This window comes from Physeter macrocephalus, chromosome 16 (assembly GCF_002837175.3).
Source record: "Physeter macrocephalus isolate SW-GA chromosome 16, ASM283717v5, whole genome shotgun sequence".
NCBI lineage: Eukaryota > Metazoa > Chordata > Mammalia > Artiodactyla > Physeteridae > Physeter > Physeter macrocephalus.
The window spans coordinates 54,950,761-54,975,457 of record NC_041229.1 but is presented as its reverse complement, the minus strand read 5'-3'; the positions used below and the strand labels follow the sequence as shown (position 1 = coordinate 54,975,457).

Below are 24,697 nucleotides of genomic sequence, written 5' to 3'. Positions count from 1 at the left end.
ATGGCGGAGTAATATTCCATTAAATATACATACCATATCTTCTTTATCCATTCATCTGTCGATGGACATGTAGGTGTTTCCATGTCCTGGCTATTGTAAGTAGTGCTACAATGAATATCGGGGTACATGTGTCTTTTTTGAATTAAGGTTTTCTCAGGGTATATGCCCAGTAGTGGGATTGCTGGGTCATATGGTAGTTCTATTTTTAGTTTTTTGAGGAACCTCCATACTGTTCTCCATAGTGGCTGTATCAATTTACATTCCCATCAACAGTGCAAGAGGGTTCCCTTTTCTCCACACCCTCTCCAGCATTTGTTGTTTGTAGATTTTCTGATGATGCCCATTCTAACTAGTGAGAGGTGATACCTCATTGTAGTTTTGATTTGCATTTCTCTAAAAATTAGTGATGTTGAGCATCTTTTCATGTGACTCTTGGCCATCTGTATGTCTTCTTTGGAGAAACGTCTATTTAGGTCTTCCACCCATTTCTTGATTGGGTTGGTTGTTTCTTTGATATTAAGCTGCATGAGCTGCGTGTATATTTTGGAGATCAATCCTCTGTCCGTTGTTTCATTTGCAAATATTGTCTCCCATTGTTATTTTCATTACTCTAGGAGGTGGGTCATAAAAGGACTTGCTGTGATTTATGTTAAAGAGAGTTTTTCCTATGTTTTCCTCTAAGAGTTTTATAGTGTCCGATCTTAACATTTATGTCTTTAATCGTTTTTCTTTTTTAACATCTTTATTGGAGTATAACTGCTTTACAATGGTGTGTTAGTTTCTGCTGTATAACAAAGTGAATCAGCTATACATATACATATATTCCCATATCTCCTCCCTCTTGCGTCTCCCTCCCACCCTTCCTATCCCACCCCTCTAGGTGGTCATAAAGCACCAAGCTGATCTCCCTGTGCTATGCAGCTGCTTCCCACTAGCTATCTATTTTACATTTCGTAGTGTATATATGTCCATGCCACTCTCTCACTTCGTCCCAGCTTACCCTTCCCCCTCCCCGTGTCCTCAAGTCCATTCTCTACGTCTGCATCTTTATTCTTGTCCTGCCCGTAGGTTCTTCATAACCTTTTCCTTTTTTTTTTTTAGATTCCATATATATGTGTTAGCATACGGTATTTGTTTTTCTTTCTGAATTACTTCACTCTGTAAGACAGACTCTAGGTGCATCCACCTCACTACAAATAACTCAATTTCATTTCTTTTTATGACTGAGTAATATTCTATTGTATATATGTGCCACATCTTCTTTATGCATTCATCTGTCGATGGACACTTAGGTTGCTTCCACGTCCTGACTATTGTAAATAGAGGTGCAATGAACATTGGTGTGCATGTGTCTTTCTGAATTATGGTTTTCTCTGGGTATATGCCCAGTAGTGGGATTGCTGGGTCATATGGTAATTCTATTTTTAGTTTTTAAGGAACCTCCATACTGTTCTCCATAGTGGCTGTATCAATTTACGAGCTGCTTGTAAAATTTGGAGATTAATCCTTTGTCAGTTGTTTTATTTGCAAATATTTTCTCCCATTCTGAGGGTTGTCTTTTCCTCTTGTTTATGGTTTCCTTTGCTATGCAAAAGCTTTTAAGTTTCATTAGGTCCTATTTGTTTATTTTTGTTTCGACTTCCATTTCTCTAGGAGGCGGGTCAAGAAGGATCTTGCTGTGATTTATGTCATAGAGTGTTCTGCCTATGTTTTCCTCTAAGAGTTTTATAGTGTCTGGCCTTACATTTAGGTCTTTAAGCCATTTTGTGTTTATTTTTGTATATTGTGTTAGGTAATGATCTAATTTCATTCTTTTACATGTAGTTGTTCAATTTTCCCAACACCATTTATTGAAAAGGCTGTCTTTTCTCCATTGTATACCCTTGCCTCCTTTGTCATAGATTAGTTGACCCTAAGCACGTGGGTTTATCTTTGGGCTTTCTATCCTGTTCCATTGATCCATATTTCTGTTTTTGTGTCAGTACCATATTGTTTTGATTACTGTACCTTTGTAGTATAGTCTGAAGTCCAGGAGCCTGATTCCTCCAGCTCTGTTTTTTTCCCTCAAGATTGCTTCGGCTATTCAGGGTCTTTTGTGTCTCCATACAGATTTTAAGATTTTTTGTTCTAGTTCCATGAAAAATGCCACTGGTAGTTTGATAGCGACTGCACTGAATCTGTAGATTGCTTTGGGTAGTACAGTCATTTTCACAATGTTGATTCTTCCAATCCAGAAGCATGGTATATCTCTCCATCTATTTGCGTCATCTTTGATTTCCTTCATGAGTGTTTTATAGTTTTCTGAGTACAGCTCTTTTACCTCCTTAGGTACGTTTATTCCTAGGTATTTTATTCTTGTTGCAATGGTAAATGGGAGTGTTTCCTTAATTTCTCTTTCAGATCTTTTCTATTACTGTATAAGAATGAAAGAGATTTCTGTGCATTAATTTTGTACCCTGCAACCTTACGAAATTCATTGATTAGTTCTAGTAGTTTTCTGGTGGCATCTTCAGGATTTTCTATGTATAGTATCATGTCATCTGCAAACAGTGACAGTTTTACTTCTTCTTTTCCAATTTGTATTCCTTCTATTTCTTTTTCTTCTCTTGACTGCCATGGCTAGGACTTTCAATATTATGTTGAATAACACTGGTGAGAGTGGACATCCTTGTCTGGTTCCTGATCTTAGAGGAAATGCTTTCAGTGTTTCACCATAATGATGTTTGCTGAGGGTTGGTCATATATGGCCTTTATTATATTGAGGTAGGTTCCCTCTTGGTCATTTTCTGGAGAGTTTTCATCATAAGTGGGTGTTGAATATTGTCCAAAGCTTTTTCTGCATCTATTGAGATGATCATATGGTTTTTATTCTTTAATTTGTTAATATGGTTTATCACATTGATTGATTTGCATATATTGAAGAATCTTTGCATCCCTCGGGTAAATCCCACTTGTTCATGGTGTATGATCTTTTTAATGTGCTGTTGGATTCCATTTGCTAGTATTTTGTTGAGGATTTTTGTGTCTATGTTCATCAGTGATATTGGTCTGTAATTTTCTTTTTTGTGATATCTTTGTCTGGTTTTGGTATCAGGGCAATGGTGGCCTCATAGAACAAGTTTGGGAATGTTCCTACCTCTGCAATTTTTTGGAAGAGTTTGGAAGGATAGGTGTTAACTCTTCTCTAAATGTTTGACAGAATTCCCGTGTGGAGCCATCTGGTCCTGGACTTTTGTTTGTTGTAAGATTTTTACAGTTTCAATTTCATTACTTGTGATTGTTCTGTTTATATTTTCTAATTCTTCCTGGTTCAGTCTTGGAAAGTTGCACCTTGACAAGAATTTTTCTATTTCTTCCAGGTTGTCTATTTTATTGGCATATAGCTGCTTGTAGTAGTCTCTTATGATCCTTTGTATTTCTGAGGTGTCAGTTGTAATCTCTCCTTTTACATTTCTAATTTTATTGATTTGAGTCCTCTCCCTTTTTTTCTTGATGAGTCTGGCTGAAGGTATCAATTTTGTTCATCTTCTCAAAGAACCAACTTTTAGTTTTATTGATCTCCACTATTGCTTTCTTCATTTCTATTTCATTTATTTCTGCTCTGATCTTTATGATTTCTTTCCTTCTACTGACTTTAGGTTTTCTTTGTTCTTCTTGCTCTAGTTGCTTTAGGTGTAAGGTTAGATTGTTTATTTGAGATTTTTCTTGTTTCTTGAGGTGAGCCTGAATTGCTATAAACTTCCCTCTTAAAACTGCTTTGGCTGCATCCCATAAGTTTTGGATCATTGTGTTTTCATTGCCATTTGTTTCTAAGTTTTTAAAAATTTCTTCTTTGATTTCTTCAGTGATCTCTTGGTTATTTAGCAGCATATTGTTTAGAATCCATGTGTTTGTATTTTTTACAGTTTTTTTCCTGTAATTGATATCTAGTCTCATAGCACGGTGGTTGGAAAAGATACTTGATATGATTTCAATTTTCTTAAATTTACCAAGGCTTGATTTGTGACCCAAGATGTGATCTATCCTGGAGAATGTTCCGTGTGCAGTTGAGAAGATAGTGTATTCTGTTGTTTTTGGATGGAATGTCCTATAAATATCAATTAAGTCCATCTGTTCTAATGTGTCATTTAAAGCTTGTGTTTCCTTATTTATTTTCATTTTGGATGATCTGTCCATTGGTGAAAGTGGGGTGTTAAAGTCCCTTATTATTATTGTGTTACTGTCGATTTCCCCTTTTATGGCTGTTAGCATTTGCCTTATGTACTGAGGTGCTCCTATGTTGGGTGCATAAATATTTACAATTGTTATGTTTTCTTCTTGGATTGATCCCTTGATCATTATGTAGTGTCCTTCCTTATCTCTTGTAACAGTCTTTATTTTAAACTCTACTTTATCTGATATGAGTGCTACTCTAGCTTTCTTGTGATTTCCATTTGCATGGAATATCTTTTTCCATCCCCTCATTTTCAGTCTGCATGTGTCCCTAGGTCTGAAGTGGGTCTCTTGTAGACAGCATATATACAGATCTTGTTTTTGTATCCATTCAGCCAGTCTTTGTCTTTTCGTTGGAGCATTTAATCTATTTACATGCAAGGTGATTACCAACATGTATGTTCCTATTACTATTTTTTAACTTGTTTTGGGTTTGCTTTTGTGGGTCTTTTTATTGTCTTGTGTTTCCCACCTAGAGAAGTTCCTTTAGCATTTGTTGTAAAGCTGGTTTGGTGGTGCTGAATTCTCTTAGCTTTTGTTTGTCTGTAATGCTTTTGATTTCTCCGTCAAATCTGAATGAGATCCTTGCTGGGTAGACTAATCTTGGTTGTAGGTTTTTCCCGTTTATCACTTTAAACATATCCTGCCACTCCTTTCTAGCCTGCAGAGTTTCTGCTGAAAAATCAGCTGATAACCTTATGGGGATTCCCTTGTATGTTATTTGTTGTTTTTCCCTCACTGCTTTTAATATTTTTTCTTTGTATTTAATTTTTGATAGTTTGATTAACATGTGTCTTGGCATGTTTCTCTTTGGATTTGTCCTGTATGTGACTCCGTGCTTCCTGGACTTGGGTGGCTATTTCCTTTCCCATGTTAAGGAAGTTTTCGACTGTAATCTCTTCAAATATTTTCTCAGACCCTTTCTCTTTCTCTTCTTCTTCTGGGATCCCTATCATTCGAATGTTGGTGTGTTTAATGTCGTCCCAGAGACCTCTGAGACTGTCCTCAATTCTTTTCATTCTCTATTCTTTATTCTGCTCCTCTGCAGTTATTCACACCATTCAATCTTCCAGCTCACTTACTTAATGTTCTGCCTCATTTATTCTACTATTGATTCCTTCTAGTGTATTTTTCATCTCAGTTATTGTGTTGTTCATCACTGTTTGTTTGTTCTTTAGCTCTTCTAGGTCTTTGTTAAACATTTCTTGTATCTTCTCAATCCATGCCTCCATTTTATCTCCAAGATTTTAGACCTTTACTATCATTACTCTGAATTCTTTTTCAGGTAGGTTGCCTATTAACTTTTCATTTATTTGGTTTTGTAGGTTTCTACCTTGCTCCTTCATCTGTAACATATTTTTCTGTCGTCTCATTTTTTCTGATGTATGGGGCTGTATTCCTGCCTCACTGGTTTGCCTAAGGCGTCCAGCACTGGAATTTGCAGGCAGTTGGGTAGAGCCAGGTCTTGGTGCTGAGATGAGGACCTCCGGGAGACCTCACTCCAATTAATATTCCCTGGGGTCTGAGGTTCTCTGTTAGTCTAGCAGTTTGGACTCAGCACTCCCACCAAGGAGCTCAGCCCCAACCCCCGGTCTGGGAACCAAGATCCTGCAAGCCACACAGCATAGCAATAGAAAAACAAAACAAAACACACACACACAAAAAGGAGCAATACAATAACAGAAATAAAAAATAAAATAAAATTACAAAAACAAAAATATATATTAGGAAAAATAAAAATATAAGTGAAACAACTACAACAAGGTAAAACAGAACCACAACAGAAAAAAGAAAAAAGAAAAAAAGGAACAAACCAAAAGGAGCAGAATAACAAACTATAAAGAATAAAATAAAATTAGAAAAATAAAAATATAAATGAATCAACAACAAGTTAAAACAGAAACACAACCTAAAAAAAAAAAAAAAGATCCCTGGCTGTGTAGGCAGAGCTTAGGCAGGGGTGGAACTTAGGCAGGGGTGGGGTTTAGTGTGGGGGATCCTAGGCATAGCACCTGTGGGGAAAGGCAGCACGGCCTGAGGGGGGCCTTGGTGTGCAGAGTTCGGAGTTCAGATGTAAGGCCCTGGTTGGGGGTGTGTGGATGGAGCTTAGGCCCAGCACTGCTGGACCTCTGAGGGCGGAGGATTAGGCCCAGTACCTCAGCAGGCTCCCCACGGGCCCAAGGAAATGCTGGGAAATGCTGGGCAGGGAAATGCTGGCTGTGTTCCCTTCCATTCCTCCCCTCTCCCAAGGGTCTCCCCTGTCCCTGTTGATCCCCTAACCATGGATGGGCCCCACGTGGTCTGGGAACCCCTCCCCTCCCCCAGCCGCCCCTCAGGGGCACCAGTCCCATCCCACCTCCACTTCTCCTTCCTCCTCACTCCCCCACATGTCCTACCCAGTCACTCGGGGGTTCCTACCATCCCCTTCAATGTCTGTGGTCCCCCACCAGTGCCTGGTAGGTGCCCTAGCTGTGCAGAGATGCGAACTCCGTGCCCTCCTAGTCTGCCATCTTGACTCCGCCCCCATCAAATTGTTTTATGGTAGTAATAGGAATATTTTTTAAATTTCTCCCTAATGTCATTACATTGGCATTTCAATAAATGCCAAAAAAAAATTTTTAATATATTTTGATTGTTTCCTGTGAATTAAAACTCTTGGGTCAAAATTCAATACAGGTTAAAAAAAAATTCAATACAGGTAAAATTTAAAGTTGCTTCTAACAAAATAAAAAATTCTCAACTTCAACCCATGGGCCACTTATATAAGGTATTTGTTATCATTAAACAGTTGTACAATAAGTGAATTTAGATTGTCTCTTGAGTTCACTGGACCTTTATTACTCTCATAACCTCAAGTTGATAGACTAAATGTTGTCCAATATTTAAATAATCAATATTTGTTTAAATATGTATACCCTAAAATGAAATAAAACTATTTTTTGAAACTACAAACAATTCAAACAAAACTATAGTACTTTCAGAAACAGCCACAAAGGATTTCATTTTAATTTTAGAATAAATATCAAGGCAATGAGGCACTAACCCTATAAGAAAATCTTGTACATAAATAAAACTAGATAATCAAAAAAATTTTTTAAGGTAAAATAGTTTTCCTTTTCACCTAAACACTGAGAATAATTTTAGTGGTCATCAATAAGGAACAAACAGAAAAGGTAACAACATATGAGACTTGGGAGATGTTGCCTTTATAGGCAGTAAATTGTGGGGGACCCCATGACCAGGGCAGCACCTCCCACAGTTTCTGAGTTAGTAGGCACAGTCAACAAAACATCAACTCTGTCACATACTATGTAACCTTGAACAAGTTAGTTAACTTCTCTGAGCTTCAGTTTCCCAACCTATAAAATAGGGACAATAGTATCTATCTTATGTCAAATGTAAACTACCTTAAGTATGTGGCACTTAGTAGAGATCAATAAATGATAGCTATTAAGAGACAAACCTGTATTTTAACTCTAGTGTAAATATATGTACATGGTTTTATTGAATCATCCTCAAATTCCTTTTCAATAACCACCAACACAACAAAATTTTGTTCTACATTGTATACAAAAGGAACTAAAGATTTCTGATCTAATTATACAGCATTTTTTTTTCTTTTTTTTTGGCCACTCCGTGCAGCATATGGGGTCTTAGTTCCCCAACCAGGGATCAAACCCGTGCCCCCTGCAGTGGCAGCTCAGTCCTAACCACAGGACAGCCAGGGAATTCCCTATACAGCTTTTAAATTGCAACTTACTTTCATTCTGCAGGATGTTAATGGCATCATCCATAATGCAGTCTGGTGAAAATCCTGCAGTCTTTGACAGTAAACCCAACAATGATGCAATTTTCAGTCTCACAGATGGATCATTCTCCTGAAACAAAAGAACCTATTGTTACATTGATGCTCTACTCTCAGGAACATGGGAAACTAATATCTCAAAACAGAGTCAACAAGTATTCTTAAGCTTTATTTCTGAAAAATTAACTTTATATGCTTTGGGGGCAGAAAGTTTTTCTCAATCTGTATGTTACACCTAAATACTGCAAAGTGAATGGGAATATTTTATGCCTTCCTGATGTCATTAACTTCTAACGAGATGTGTGCTTTTGAGATTAAAAGTACCTTTCCTCCACTGTGCAGTCACATTAGACATGAGTTGCAGCAACTTGGACCACCAACACTGCCAGCACTGGGCACTCAACATTGCTGTCAGCACCACTGTTTTTGGAGCCCCCAGAAATTGGGTACTGCAGCTACTACTGCTATCACCAGAAAGAAGTTTTCGTTCTACCTGTGTTTTTTTGGATCACCAGATCCTGATCAGAAGCCTAGGGCAGGTGATGGGACTGACCAGGTGGTCCAGTGGTTAAGACCGTGCTCCCAATGCAGGGGGCCCAGGTTCAATCCCTGGTCAGGGAACTAGATCCCACATGACGCAACTAAAAATCCTGCACGCAGCAACAAAGATCCCGCGTGCCACAAGTAAGTCCCAGCGCAGCCAAATAAATAAATAAATATTTTAAAGAAAAGTCTGGGGCAGGTGAATCATTGTCTGGGTCTAGGTCCTGGGTCTGGGGCCCAGGGCAAGAGAGACTAAGAAATGAGTTAGTGTGGCCCATTTAGCTTCAATATCAGGAGGTGGTCTCTAATTTGCACCAAGATTCCTATGGTGAGAAATTTCCCCCAAAGACAGAAAGGAACATGTCTTTTTGTTTATCACCATATCACAAGTATGTAGCACAATATCGGGCACTAAGTAGACAGATGTTCAATAAACATAGGTAAAATGAAGAAAAAAAAAAAAGAACCTTGCCAATGCTAAGATTAAGTAAGCATTTCTGTTCCAAGGACAAAATTACTTAAATATACGCTCAAAAGATGAAGTACCTTCTAGATGTGACCCCAGTTTCTAAGGAGGTTAACTGGGCACAACAAGAAGGCCTGAAGCAGGAGAAGGGACAAAAGATATGCAGTCAGAAGACCCTGAATCCTGGCACACCACTTACCAAATGTTCAACCTTGGGAAAGTCATTTTCTTGGGAACTTAAGCTGTGGAGTGCAGCAGAAGGAGAAAGGGCTTTGAAATTGGCCAGATTGAGGTGTGAAGCCTGGACTCACTATGTAATAGCTATATATCTTGAACAGGCTAATTAATTTCTTAAGCCTCATCTGTGAAATGGGGCTAATAACAACCTCAAACAGCTACTGAGAGGAAAACAACTCACACAGAAATGGGCATACAGAAGGCAATCAAATATTAATGCCCTTCCTTCCTTCCTCTCTGATCATCAGTCCTTTCATGTGGAGGGTAATAAAACCTGAACTGAATCCCTATGAATATGGTACTCCGATAGGTACCATAAAGAGCAAATTAAAAACATGTGAAAAATAAGGATGCAATCACCAAGCCCAGAATATGGGAAATTCCACAGGGTAAAATGCCTCTTTTTTTGTTTTTTGGTGTTTTTTTTTAAAGAAAATGTTGGGGGTAGGAGTTTATTAATTTATTTTTTATTTATTTTTGCTGTGTTGGGTCTTCGTTTCTGCGCAAGGGCCCTCTCTAGTTGCGGCAAGCAGGGGCCACTCTTCATCGCGGTGTGCGGGCCTCTCACTATCGCGGCCTCTCTTGTTGCGGAACACAGGCTCCAGACGCGCAGGCTCAGTAGTTGTGGCTCACAGGCCTAGTTGCTCCGCAGTATGTGGGATCCTCCCAGACCAAGGCTCGAACCCATGTCCCCTGCATTAGCAGGCAGATCCTCAACCACTGTGCCACCAAGGAAGCCCCAAAATGCCTGGTTTTTAAACAATAAATATCATGGGAAAGAAAAGGTGGGGAGGGGGAGAATGCTACAGATTAAAAGAAACTGAAAAGGATAGCTAAACTAACCAAATGCAATGTGTGAATCCTGCTCAAACAAACCAACTGTAAAAAGACTTTAAGACAATCAGTGAAAACTGAACATGGACTAGGTATTATACACTATTAAGGATTATTGTTAAGTATCATATTTTTTAAGTCCTAAAAAAAGTCCTAATTTGTTAAACACAGATAATTGTTTATAGGTAAAATGATATGTTGCCTGGGATTTGCCCCACCCCCAAAAAAGTAGGGGAATGCACCAAACAAGAACAGCAAAATGTTGATAATTGTTGCAGCTGGATGAGGAACACTGGAAGGCTCATATTATTTTCTCTCCTTTTGTGTATGTTTGTAAATTTACAAAAAGAAAAAAGTTAACTTTTTAGAAAAATCACATGAAAGTACTTATTCTATCTAAAATGCAAATTAATTTACTCATTCAACAAACATTCAAGGAGTACCTACTATGCGCCAAGCATCATTCTAGCTGCTGGGGATACAACGGTGAATAAAACAGAAGCAATCCCTGCTCTCATAGCGCTTATATTCAAGTGGATAAGACTGGCGAAAGAGGGAATCCTCTGGTGGTCCAGTGGTTAGGACTTGGTGCTTTCACTGCTATGGGCCCAGGTTCAATCCCTGGTCGGGGAACTATGATCGTGCAAGCCATGTGGCTCAGCCAAAAAGAATAAAAAATTAAAAAATAAAGACTGGCAAAAGAAAATATGTAATTTCAGATGGTAAGCATTCTGAAGAAAAACGACGTGTGTCAGAGGTTAAAGAGTAATGTGGAGAGGCTATTATAGACAGGATAGTGAGGAAAGTCCACTCTAAGGATATGACTTTTTTTTTTTTTTTTTTTTTTTTTTGCGGTACACGGGCCTCTCACTGCTGTGGCCTCTCCCGTTGCGGAGCACAGGCTCCGGACGCGCAGGCTCAGCGGCCATGGCTCACGGGCCCAGCCGCTCCGCGGCATGTGGGATCCTCCCAGACCGGGGCACGAACCCGTATCCCCTGCATCGGCAGGCGGACTCTCAACCACTGCGCCACCAGGGAAGCCCAGGATATGACTTTTGAACGGACACTTAACTGAGTGAGACAGAGAGCAATAGGAAGTTTTAGGGAAGCAGCATTCCAGGCAGAAGAATGTTGCAAACCCAGAATATGGAAGATTCTAAAATGCTGCATTTAAGAATGCATACACATCTGTTACAGTGATTCTCTCCAGAGTAATCTCTGGAGAGTGTATTTTGTTTTCTAACTTTTTTATTTGCAGAGGCAAGTCTCATTCTTTATTTTATACACTTCTATACTGCTTGAATTTGTTACAATAAATGCTACAGTTGGGGTTTTTAAAAGAATGTTAAATTTAAAACTCCACACAAACATTCATAACCCTTCAAAAGCTTCCAGTTTCCTATGGAAAGAAGCCTGAGCTGCTGAGCATGCCACAACGGCCTACCAAGACTGTCCCGTATGTCAGCTCCCACAATTCCCCACCAGTGATGCCATGAGGCTTCAAGCTTCTGTACTTCTGCTCAGATTGCTCCTCTGCCTAAATTGCTCTCCCTGCCTCCCACAGCCACTCCCTCCTGCCCCTCAGGTGTCAGCAACCCCAGGAAGTTTGTCTCTGATGCCTGAACTGGACAACAGTGCCCTTCCCCTTGGACCACCCAAGCAGCCTGGTGCAACCCTTTATCATGCTTCTCACCAGTGCACTATAATTATCACAGTGTATTATGTGAATTGTGTCTGTTTCCCCAACCAACCTGTGAGCTGCTAAAGTGACAAGCAGAATGCCCAGAAAGCACTTCGTACATTCTGATAAAAATAAAGGGAAGAGTATAGGACAAGGAAAAGCCACGTGTCCTACTTAATTCACTCGGTGAATTAAATAATTCATCCATCATCTGTTCAACAGGATTTCCTGAGTACTTACAAGGAGCCACTGTGTTTGGCCATGGGGATACACTGCCCTCATGGAACTTTAAGTTTTAATGGGCAAGGCAGACAGTTGTCAAGTAATGTCCAAATACATAATTACAAAGTTGTACTGTAAAGGAAAAGTAAAGAGTTCTACGAAGGCATATAATATAACAAACACAGACTTTAATTTGAGGCAGAGAGAAAAGAATAAATGAATGCTCTCAGTCATGAAAGAACACCACAGCTTCCAGAACTGAAAAAGGGGGCAATGTGGCTAAAATGTAGACTAGCATGAAATGCAGCTACAGAGGCAAGCAGGTGCCACAACTTTTTGAGAATTATGGCAAGTGCCTCTGATAGTGCCCAGAATGTAGCAGGAATTCAATACATATTTGTTCACTGTTGAATAAACAAATGAATAGTCTTTGTCCTAAGAACAATAAAAATCCTTTGAAAAACTATAACGAGGAGAGTGACATAAACAGATTCAAATTTTTGAAATACCAAACCAGCCTCAATATAAACATTGGATTGGAAGGGGCAAAAGTAGCCAGAGAGACAAATTAAGAGTAATTGTGGTGCTCGCTTTGGCAGCACATATACTAAAACTGGGACAATAGAGAGAAAATTTGCATGGCTCCCATGCAAGGATGACACACAAATTCATGAAGCAGTCCATATTTCTGAAAAAAAATTTAATCCTTTGAGCAGCAAAAAATAAAAAAAGGAGTATTTGATTAAAAAAATTATAGAACAGCAAAAGAAGTTGAATGGTTCCAAAGAATTATTCATCTTTCCATTCAATCTTTTAATAAATTAAATAAAAATTAATACATGAAAAGAAAGAGTATACCGCAATAGTCCAGCAAAAGACAATGGCAAGACTCCCACTTACGTTACGGGCAGGCTAGATAATACAGAACAACCTTCCCGCTAAGGAAAACTAGAATGGTACTATGGATGCCAAAAAAGAAAAACATATGTGTTTGTACATGAATATATACATGCACATATACAAGTGTGTACATGTATACACACACATATGTATATGTGTGTGTATATGTGCATATATACTTGTGTGTGTATTTGAAGATATTTGAAAGAAAAAAGATAAATAAGAATTAAAGAATCAGGATCATGCAAGGAAGGTCACAGACCCAAGAAGGTTCTCCAAAGCAGTTTGGGCTGCTTTTTCTGGAGACGTCTGCCAACTGTGGGAGGTGAGGGGATGGATATATAAGAGGTAAAGTAAGCAGTGTTTCCAACAGCCAGGTAAGGGTAGGGGCACAATGGTAAGTGTATAAGGCTGAGAGTAGGAGGATGAGCAGGGGTAGCCTAATAAACCCAATCACTTTGGATTAGGATCTCCAAATGCTACAATAATATAAGTGAGAATAAAATAAAAATACATCGACTTTGGTAGAGACTGCAGCTCATCTTTGAATCACCTCAATTCCTAAAACAAGAATAAGGTCTTCCTGGATGAATAGACAGAAACAAATCCTCTCTGGACAAAAATTAAGTCATCCTAAGCCTCAAATTATTTTTACAAACAATTTTAGAAATACACTGCCTAATGCAATAAGAAAAAAGGCACACTAGGGGATCATATGACATGAATAAAAATGATAAGACATAGCCACAGGCACTCCATTTACTGAAGTAATCAGACACAGACTTTAACTCTGCTTAGTATGTTCAAAGAGATAAAAGTCAAAATTGGGAATTCACCAGAGAACTAAAACTTTTAATTATAGAAATGATAAAAAGCAATAAATGAAATTAAGAAACAACAGATAGGTTTAGGAGCAGATTAGACAAGGTGAACACAGAATTAGTGAACTGGAAGACAGGTCCAGAATTAAGCATCAAAAGACAAAAGAAAGAAAATTCAGAAAAGCAGGTAATAGGATAAAATGAAATGGTTATCATACATATAATTGGAGTCCCAAAAGGAGAGGAGGAAGAGAATGAGAGAAAAGCAAAACGTGAAGAAATAATGGCCAAGAACCTTTCTGATTAGAAGTACAAAGCCACATATAATAAAACAAACACTATGAACCCTAAGTAGGATAAATGAAAAGAAATCCACATTTAGGCACATGCCAGAAAAATTGCTGAAAACCATAAGAAGCAAAAACTCCTAAAGCAGACAAAGAAAAAGAAGACAGATTACTCCTCAAAGGGATAAATAATGACTGACATGTGACTTCTCAACGGAAACAATACAATGATATATTTAAAGTACTAAAAACAAATAAATAAAGAAAAACAGCCAATCTAAAATTCTACACACAGCAAAAACACCATTCAAGAAGGGAGGTAGGGGCTTCCCTGGTGGCGCAGTGGTTAAGAATCCATCTGCCAATGCAGGGGACACTGGTTCAAGCCCTGGTCCAGGAAGATCCCACATGCCATGGAGCAACTAAGCCCGTGCACTACAACTACTGAGCCTGTGCTCTAGAGCCTGTGAGCCACAACTACTGAAGCCCGAGCGCCTAGAGCCCATGTTCCACAACAAGAGAAGCCACCGCAATAAGAGGCCCACGCACCGCAACGAAGAGTAGCCCCCACTCGCCGCAACTAGAGAAAAACCTATGCACAGCAACAAAGACCCAAAGCAGCCAAAAATAAATAAAATAAAATAAATTTTTTTTAAAAAAAAGAAGGGACGTAAAGGTAATTCCCTGGCAGTCCAGTGGTTAGGACTCAGCACTTTCACTGCTGTGGCCCGGGTTCAGTGGCTGGTTGGGGAACTAAGATCCCACAAACCATGCAGCATGGCCAAAAAAACAAAAAAGAATGGACGGGAAACTTAAAACTTTTCCATACAAACAAACACAAAGAATTTGTCACTGAGTGCCACCAGTAAACTCACAATAAATGGAAATATCAGAGGGTATTCTTCAGCCGAAAGGAAAATAATCCCAGATGAATAAACAGTCAGATACAAGAAGGAAAGAAAAGCAATGATAAATACATGTGGGTAAATGAAATACATAGGTAAACCCAAATGAATATTGCCTGTAGAAAATAACAATGTCTTCCAGAGTGAAAAATGGAGAATTAAAACATAAAACTGCATTCACACATGTAAGTCAGAAAGGTGAATAAATGAAGTTAAAGTCCTTGCATTGTTCAAAATAGAAACTGTACCATTTAACACTTGACTTTGATCAGTCGAGAATTCATGTAATACCTAGGTTATAACCAGTAAAAGAAGTGTAAAAGAATGTATAACTCCCAAGCTAATAAAAAAGGGGTGGAGGAGAGAATTTTTTTAAAAGAGTCAATGTAAAAGATGGCAAGAAATGAGAGAAAAGAAAAGAACACTGAGCAGGTAAGACAAATAGAAGGCATTTAATAAAAGGGTAGGGTTTCCCTGGTGGCGCAGTGGTTGAGAGTCCGCCTGCCGATGCAGGGGACATGGGTTCGTGCCCCAGCCGGGAAGATCCCACATGCCGTGGAGCGGCTGGGCCCGTGAGCCATGGCCGCTGAGCCTGCGCGTCCAGAGCCTGTGCTCCGCAACAGGAGAGGCCACAACAGTGAGAGGCCCACATACTGAAAAAAAAAAAAAAAAAAAAAAAGTAGAAATAGGTATACCATGCAAACTTTAATCAAGAGATAGTTGGTATCATAATATTAATATCAGACAAAGCCATTATATGCTGATATGATTATTTGTAAATAATCCAAAATCTACACATAATTTATTAAAATTGTTAAATGAGCTTAGCAAGGTTGTTAGATATAGGATTTAATAAACAAAAATCAATTGCATTTCTGAATATCCATTATGTACTGTTAGAAAATAAAAATTTTTTAACATATCATTTACAATAACAAAATATTAACTATCTAGGAATAACTAACAAAAAGATGTACAAAAGGACTTCCCTGGTGGTGCAGTGGTTAAGAATCTGCCTGCCAATGCAGGGGACACGGGTTCCAGCCCTGGTCCAGCTCAAAATTTATAAAGAAATTAAAAGACCAAGAACAATTAATCTATTCTTAAAGAAGAGCAAGGGGGGAGAAGTTGTCCTACCAGATGTCAAGATTTATTATAATGTTATGCTAAGACAGCATGGTATTGGCATAAGAATAGACAAACAGACCAGTAGAATAGACAGCCCTGAAACATACCCACTCATATACAGACACTTAATTTACCACAAAGGTGGTACTGCAAAACAATGGGGAAAGGACATTCTTTTCAATAAATGGTGCTGGGCACTTGGACTTCCATACACCAAAGCATCACACACACAAATCAATTCCATGTATGAAAAACAAATAATAAGCTTCTAGTAATAATGTAGCAAAATGTCTTAATGAGCTCAGGGTAGATAAACCCTTATATCAATCAGACAAGAAAAGCACAAAATATAACTGAAAAGACTGTCAAATTGGGTTACATTAAGAACTTATTTTCATCAAAATACAACATTAAGGGACTAAAAAGGGAGAAGATATTTGTAACATGTATAACCAAAGAACTTGTACCCAGAATATAAAGAATTCCCACAAAGCAATAAGGAAGAAAAAAAAAAATTTGTAAAAATAGGCAAGAGACATAAATAGGTATTACCCAAAAGAATATCCGGTTAAAGATATTAAAGTTGCTCCCCTTTATAGTAATCTAAGGAATGCAAATTAAAGCCACAGTGACTACACATCCACAGGAATTGTCAAAATGAAGAAAATCAATTCCAGCTATTGGAAAGTATGTGGAACAACTGGAACTCTCACACAGTGCTAATACGAGTGTAAACTGGTATTACCACTTTGGAAAACAGTTGACTCAGTAATTCCACTCCAGGGTATATACTACACAGAAATGCAAGCCATGCACACCAAGAGACTTGTACAAAAATGTTTGTGGCAATATTTCTCATAATAGCTAAAAACTGGAAACAGTCTAAATGTCCATCAATAATAGAATGAATAAATTATGGTATATTCATACAATGAAATCTTATACTGTAGAAAAATGAATGAACTACAGCTACAGTTAACAATATAGATAAATCTCACAGAATTTTGAGCAAAAGTCACACATAAAAAGATACATACAGAGAGAGAGGGAGGGAAGGAGGGAGGGAGGGAGGAAGGAAAGGAGTGTATCTTTTACCAAATAAATCTGTATTTAGTACAAGTTTAAATGGTAAAAAAATTTTTTAAAGGAAGTTTTTACCCCGAAAGTCCGGAGAGTAGTGGTTATCTTTGGGAAATGGGGGAGAAATAATTAGAAGGAGTTTTGAGGGGGCCTACGGGAGGCTGATTACATTCCATTTCTTGACCTGGATGGTAGTCACATACTGTGTTCATGTTGATCAATAGGCTATATGAGGTTTTTCTACATATTCTTTACATGTTATATTTCATAATAAAGCTTAAAAATATGGTAGTTGGGACTTCCCTGGTGGTCCAGCGGTTAAGACTCAGCACTTCCACTGCAGGGGGTGCGGGTTCGATCCCTGGTTGGGGAACTAAGATCCTGATGCTGTGTGGTACAGCCAAAAAATTTAAAAATAATAATAATAAATTAAAAATATGACAGTTGTTTATATTACTGAGGTAATGGAAACAGAGAGGTAGATGGACTTAAAGAGATATTTAGAAGGTAAAATCAACATGAGTTGGTGAGGAAGGGAATATGGAGAAAGGAAAGGGTGAGGGTTATATATAGGATCCTTCTTGGGTTTCTGATTTAAGGGTCTATATTGTTGATGGTACATTTCTTGCTATAAGGAAGACTGGAGAATGAAGGGAGATACCAAATTCAGTTTTGAACACAAATAAAAGCCAATTCTTTATGGACTTCAAATCATTAAAATAACATCATCAAATCAAGTAATTGTCTTTCAGAGACAATAGATTAGTCAAATACTCTAATTCTGCAGTGAAAGAGGACAGAAAAGATACATAGCCTTTCAATGGTCTGGAATGGAGTCACAGACCTCCAAACACAAGGGAGCAGCAGAGAAAACAGAAGTACTAAGTCTAGCAGATAAGAGGAAGGCAAGGAGGCAAGAGAGTATCTGACCTAGTAACATCTTTCTTCATCTAGATACTTTACTCAAGTTCTTCTACTTTCTGAAATTATCCCCTGGTACCCTTCATGCCTAAGCTTAAAACTGCCTCGGGGGAAGGCCTCTCTAATAACTGCTCTTCTCACTATTAAAATTGTCCTTGTTCTGGCTTTCCTCATCTTGCTGTAGACTTATCAGTCTCCTAGTTGGTCACCCTAACTCCCGCCTTGCCCTCATTCAGCTCCTCCATCCTCCATACCGCCCCCAGAGTGACATGTCTAAAACAAAAACCCCCAAGGTAGAATACAAGAACCTTCCATTAGACAAGATTTCTAGTCTAATCTCTTAAAGAGTTCTCAATCTAAAATCTACACCAGGGACTTCCCTGGTGGCGCAGTGGTTAACAATCTGCCTGCCAATGCAGGAGACATGGGTTCAAGCCCTGGTCTAGGAAGATCCCACATGCCACGGAGCAACTAAGCCCGTGTGCCACAACTACTGAGCCTGAGCTCTAGAGCCCGCAAGCCACAACTACTGAGCCCAAATGGCACAACTACTGAAGCCCGTGGGCCTAGAGCCCGTGCTCTGCAACAAGAGAAGCCACCGCAATGAGAAGCCGGTGCACCACAACGAAGAGTAGCCCCCGCTCGCCGCAACTAGAGAAAGCCCACGCACAGTAACAAGTACCCAACGCAGCCAAAAATAATTAATTAATTTTAAAAATAATAAAATAAAATAAAATCTACACCAGCCAAACTACCTGTATTTCATCTAACATGACAAGTTATTTCACATCTCGATGCCTTTGCTCACAATTGCTCCTTCTTTCTAAACCGTCTTTCCTCCTACTTTCCAATTGCCCAAAATCTGATTAAGATTCATTTCAATCATTACTACTCTATAATGCCCTTCTAGGCCCGTGCTCCCAAGTACAATTGATTACCCTCTTCTTTAACGTTATATCATAACCTGTCTCAGATTTCATAGCACCTATAACATTGTATTATTATCCATTTTTGTCTAATCTACCCAGCTAGACTCAGATCAGGTATCATATATTAATCTCTGTAGCATCAACATGAAGCACAAGGCCTGGCACAGAATTAGTATTCAGAACACTTAGAGTGAATGAAAAAAATAAATTAATTAATAACTCAAGCCCTTACCGTCTATATATCACATATATTATTTGATCTACCAACTATACTACTGGCCCTTAAAGGTCAAAGAACATGTCTCACAGTTCTTCAACATCCTCCACAGCAACTAACACAGTAGTATAAGTGAAGAACCCCTCATGTGAAATATTAACAAGTTCAGCTACAGAAAACCTTGGATGAGAAAAGCAGAAGCCAAAGTAGTTATCTACTAAAATATAAGATACCACATTTCTGGATAAAATAAAAGAAAGAATAAAAAAACACTATAGGCATCAATCTAGAACTAGACCCATTTATTATCACTCTTCCTTTCCTTTGAGGCTAGAATCTGCTACACTAATGCACGTAGCAGGGCTTGGTTAAAGAGCTTGGGGTCTGACATCAGAATGCCTGAGTCCAATTTTTCTTTTAGACATGGTAACGGTATTGTGATGTTTTTAAAAAGAGTCTTTATTGTTTAGAGATATAAACTGAAATTTATGAATAAAATGATACGATGCCAGGAATTTGTTTTCACAAGAATCTGGCAGAGGGTGAGAGTGGAGAAAATGGAAGTGGACAGTAGGAGTGGGGGTGGGAATAAAACAAATTTGGACATAAAATGATAATTGTTGAAGCTGGGTAATGAGTACATGGGAATTAAACTATTCTCTCTAATTGTATATATATTTGAAATGTTCCATAACAAAAAGTTGGAAACAAAATTCCATACAGTAGGGCTTCCCTGGTGGCGCAGTGGTTGAGAGTCCACCTGCTGATGCAGTGGACACAGGTTCGTGCCCCAGTCCAGGAAGATCCCACATGCCGCGGAGTGGCTGGGCCCGTGAGCCATGGCCGCTGAGCCTGCGCGTCCCGAGCCTGTGCTATGCAACAGGGAGAGGCCACAACAGTGAGAGGCCCGCGTACCGCAAAAAAAAAAAAAAAAAAAAAAAAAAAAAAAAAAATTCCATACAGTCCAGCAATTCCACCCCTGGGTATTTATCAGAAGAAAACGAAAATACTAATTCTAAAAGATATACGCACCCCTTTGTTTGTTGCAGCATTATCACAGCCAAGATTCAGAAGTAACGTTAAGCGCCCAACAATAAATGAATGGATAAAGAAGACATGATTTACATATACAATGGAATATTACTCAGCCATAAAAAAGAATGATACCTTGCCATTTGTGACAACATGGATGGACTGAGAGGGTATTATGCTAAGTGAAATAAGTCAGAGAAAGACAACGATGATTTCACTTACATGTGGAACCAACAAAACAAAACAAATGAATAAACACAACAAAACAGAAAGAGAGTCATAGATATCAAGATACATAGGTGTTTGCCAGAGGGGAAGGGGTTGGGGAGGAAGAGAGAAATAGGTGAGGAAGATTAAGAGATACAAACTTCCAGTTGCAAAATAAATGAGTCATGGGTATGAAATGTACAGGGTGGGGAATATAGTCAATAACTATTTAATATTTTGTATGGTGACAAATCATAACTCAACTTATTGTGGTGATCATTTTGAAATGTATGGAAATACTGAATCACTACGCTGTGTAACAGGAACTAACACAGTGTTGTAGGTCAGTTATACTTTAAAAACAAACCCATAGAAAAGGAGATCAGATCTGTGGTTACCAGAGGCAGAGGTGGGGGGAGGGGAACTGGGTGAAGGCAGTCAAAAGGTACAAACTTCCAGTTATAAGATAAAAAAGTACTAGGGATGTAACATACAACATGATAAATATAATTAACACTGCTGTATGTTATATATTAAAGTTGTTAAAGAGAGTAAATCCTAAGAGTTCTTAACAGAAGGAAAATTTTTTTTTTTCTATTTCTTTAATATTGGATCTGCATGAGATGATGGATGTTCACTAAACTTACTGTGGTAAGCATTTCATGATGTATGTAAATCAAATAATTATGTTGCGACTTTAAACTTATACAGTGCTGTATGTCTATTATATCTCAATAAAACTGGAAGGAAAAAAATCCCATATTGCTCAAGAGGAGCTTATATCCTAGTACAGGGAAATGGACAGGAACAAAATAAATGAGAAAATTATATACAATATTAGAAAATGGTAAGTGCTACGGACAAAACAAAATCAAGGAAGGGGCTAGAACGTGCTGGAGTGGGATACAGAGTTTCAAACAGAGGGATAAAGGAAGGCCTTAATGAAAAAGTAACATTTGAGCAAAGACTTGAATGAAGTTTTTCAAGTGAAGTGGGAAATACACATATGAACATCTGAGGAAAGTGTTCCAGGCAGAAGGAAGCATAAGTGGAAAGACTCTGAGGAAGGAATATGCTTGACAGAGAAAATGGCAGACCAGATCACAGGGCAGTGGCTGAGGTAACAACATGTGAAAAGACACTGATTTCTGAAAACATACAAGGTCTTTGGAAAACTGCAAGCATTCTGATTAAGCTAGAACATTATATATGTAAAGAGAGACTAAAAGGAAAAAAGATAGGAAGCAAGGTGGACTTCAAGACATGTGCATCCTGACCGATGCAAATATGAAGTACAAATCATCACCTATAAAGTATTCTTAAAATTCTCAAAAATATGCTTACCTGGGATCTAACAAAGTCTATAGATCTAACTTTCAGTTCACAGTAAATACAGGAGATAGAGGAGCAAGTTAACCAAGAAAGTAAATAAATTCAGAAAACAAGGCATTTTACAAAACTACTGACCAAATTTCTTTAACAGGTCAATGTCACCAAAATAATAAAAATTGTTCTAGATTTTTAAAAAAGCAAATGCCATGTGTGGAGACAGTTTGCATTTCGATTTGAACAAATCAACTATAACAAGATATTTGGGGAACAACTAGAGGAATGTGAATATGGACTATTTGTTAGATGACGTTAAGGAGTAATTTAATTTTACTTGAGGTGGTTAGATGGTTATATATATATATATATTTTTTTTTTTTTTTTTTTTTGCATCGGCAGGCGGACTCTCAACCACTGCGCCACCAGGGAAGCCCGATGGTTATATTTTTTAAGTGTCCCTTTGTAAGAGGTATTTACTGAACTATTTAGGGAATAATATTATGATACTTTAAAAAAAAACTTCAGGAAAACAAATTGAGCAAATTTGACAAATATTAATAACTATTTAATCCCAAAGATGGGTACTTGGCAGTTCATACAGTATTCTCTACTCTTCTATAAGCTCAATAATTTTCATACTAAAGTTTAAAATTTGAAGTCATCTGTGATTCAAATATTTGAAAATTATTTCTTCTTTTACTTCAGATCTTCCGTACAAACAAAAACTGAAAAATAAACGCATTTTGCAAATTTCATTTTCTGCTTAAAATATTTCCTGTATTTAACTATGCATGAATTGATGTTTTTTTCTAACCTATGAGAATAGAGAAATAAAATGTCACTTAGCTAAAAAACAGTTTAAAAAAAAAAGGCTATTGCAGTTAGATATGAGGGCCTTGAATTAAAGCAGTAACAGCAGGATGAGAGGACTATATGCCAGAGACAAATCTGGTTACAGAAGGGTCATGGTTGAAGTTAACTCCTCCTTTGTACTCCAATGCACTCTCAGTACTCTGAGCAATTTGATGCATTTTATCATTCACATCTGTTTCCATCTAGATACTGTAAGCTTCTTTTTTTTGACTACATTGGGTCTTCGTTGCTGTGTGTGGGCTTTCTCTAGTTGCCGCAAGTGAGGGCTACTCTTCATTGCGGTGTACGGGCTTCTCAATGCAGTGGCTTCTCTTGCTGTGTAGCACGGGCTCCAGGAGTGCAGGCTTCATAGTTGTGGTGCACGGGCTTAGCTGCTCCACAGAATGTGGGATCTTCCCGGACCAGGGCTGGAACCCGTGTCCCCACTCTGCTACCAGGGAAGCCCCTGTAAGCTTCTGATAATAGGATATTTTTGGATCTTTTTTATCTCTGTATCCACAGTGACTAGCACATGGAAGACACAGAGTAAAAGACTGCTGAATGAACACATTATTTATTTTGCATATTAACCCATTCCGCAGACACATGATACAACTCTTATACATACTCCCATACACACTCCCATCAGGTCCTCAAGACCTTCTTACCTTGTAATAATGTTCCAAGAGAATCCTGACTACTCCCTCCACACTTTCTGCCTCCACAGGCTTCCTGGCAAACTGAAGCAGGTACTGCAAAGCATCTGCTGGGGAGGTAGCCTTACACAGATCTATGTGGAGTGCTGCAGATTTACTTGGTTTTGTCAGTCGGAGTTTCTTAGTAGCAATTTCCTCCTGCTGTTGCTGCAAGAGGGTAGGAAAGATAAAACATGAAAACTTGACTGAAAACAGAGAGTTTGCAAATTTAACTTTACCTTGTTTGATGGAAATAATTTTTCCTATACCAAAATAATGTATTTAGGTAACAGACCCAGCCTAAACAAAAAGTAGTGTTATGAACTGGGAAAGGAGCCAACTGGAGACAAAGCTATGAGTCCCGATTTTGCTTTTCACTAGCTCCTACAGCTTTGGGCAAGTTATTTAACTTCTCTAAGTCTCAGTTTCTTTCTCTGTAAAGAAGGTCCACGAATATTTTGTTCTGCCTATCTCTTAGGATTGTTGTAGCTTTAGGGTTAAGAGGACACACAAAAGATCTGCTCCACTCATTAGAAAAGAAATCTCAATTTGACAAATATATTCAGACTGTGCTGAGGCACTTACTAGGCTCACCTTGCCTCCTAAGAAAACTAGAACTAATGGGAATGCTCTGCAGCTTACACTGAGGAAAAAAATCTTCATCTCATAACAGATGACTATTTTCACCCAAATCATTCTACCTTTATTAGAAGGATGGTCAGTGTAGGAAAAAAATACATTGCCATATGCCTAGCAAACTGTAGCTACTTAACAAATATTTACTGAATGATTGATGTGGAATTAGAAGTTGTCTCTGATTCCAACTCTGCTGCTCTATTCTAAGTACGTCATGATTCACATTTTTATCATCTGTAAAACAGAAATGATGACCTACCACTAGTCTATCTCAATCAGGGATCCTCATCTGAACCACAGAACACACAAAATTAGCTGAGTAACTATTTTCTCAATTTTCCCAAGGATGGTGCATAACTAGAACTAGATGCATTCTAGTTTATTATGCATTCTAGCATATTCTAGATGCATCTGTTACATATGATGAGTGCCAAAAAGTTCATGTAAAAGGGAACCTGTAACTCCAGGGCTTACGTAAAGCCCTGGTGTGTAGATATAGAGAGGATCACAACAGAAGATAAAAGTTGTAATCAATAGTAATCATCAGAAAACGACTAGAGCTAATCAATGAATTTGGTAAAGCTGTAGGATACAAAATTAATGCACAGAAATCACTTGCATTCCTATACACTAAAAACGAAAGATCAGAAAGAGAAATTAAGGAAACAATCCCATTCACCATTGCAATAAAAAGAATAAAATACCTAGGAATAAACCTACATAAGGAGCTTCCCTGGTGGCGCAGTGGTTGCGCGTCC

The 24,697-nt window shown here is 38.3% G+C and overlaps 1 protein-coding gene and 1 non-coding gene across 3 annotated transcripts in view; one reads left to right on the top strand and one right to left on the bottom strand.

Annotated features, from left to right (window-relative positions):
• The window catches only part of INTS4 (integrator complex subunit 4), a 121,761-nt gene that overhangs the window by 92,502 nt on the left and 4,562 nt on the right, over positions 1–24,697 (bottom strand). For both annotated transcript variants that reach the window (XM_007107239.4, XM_007107238.4), the window contains exons 2-3: positions 23,277–23,471; positions 7,973–8,090 (exon numbers count right to left, since the gene is read on the bottom strand). In XM_007107239.4, the coding sequence (XP_007107301.1) occupies positions 7,973–8,090; positions 23,277–23,471 (313 nt within the window). The remainder of the gene's footprint in view (positions 1–7,972; positions 8,091–23,276; positions 23,472–24,697) is intronic.
• LOC112066997 (U6 spliceosomal RNA) lies at positions 12,584–12,690 on the top strand. Its single transcript, XR_002893015.1, has one exon. It is a non-coding gene; the product is annotated as a U6 spliceosomal RNA (small nuclear RNA).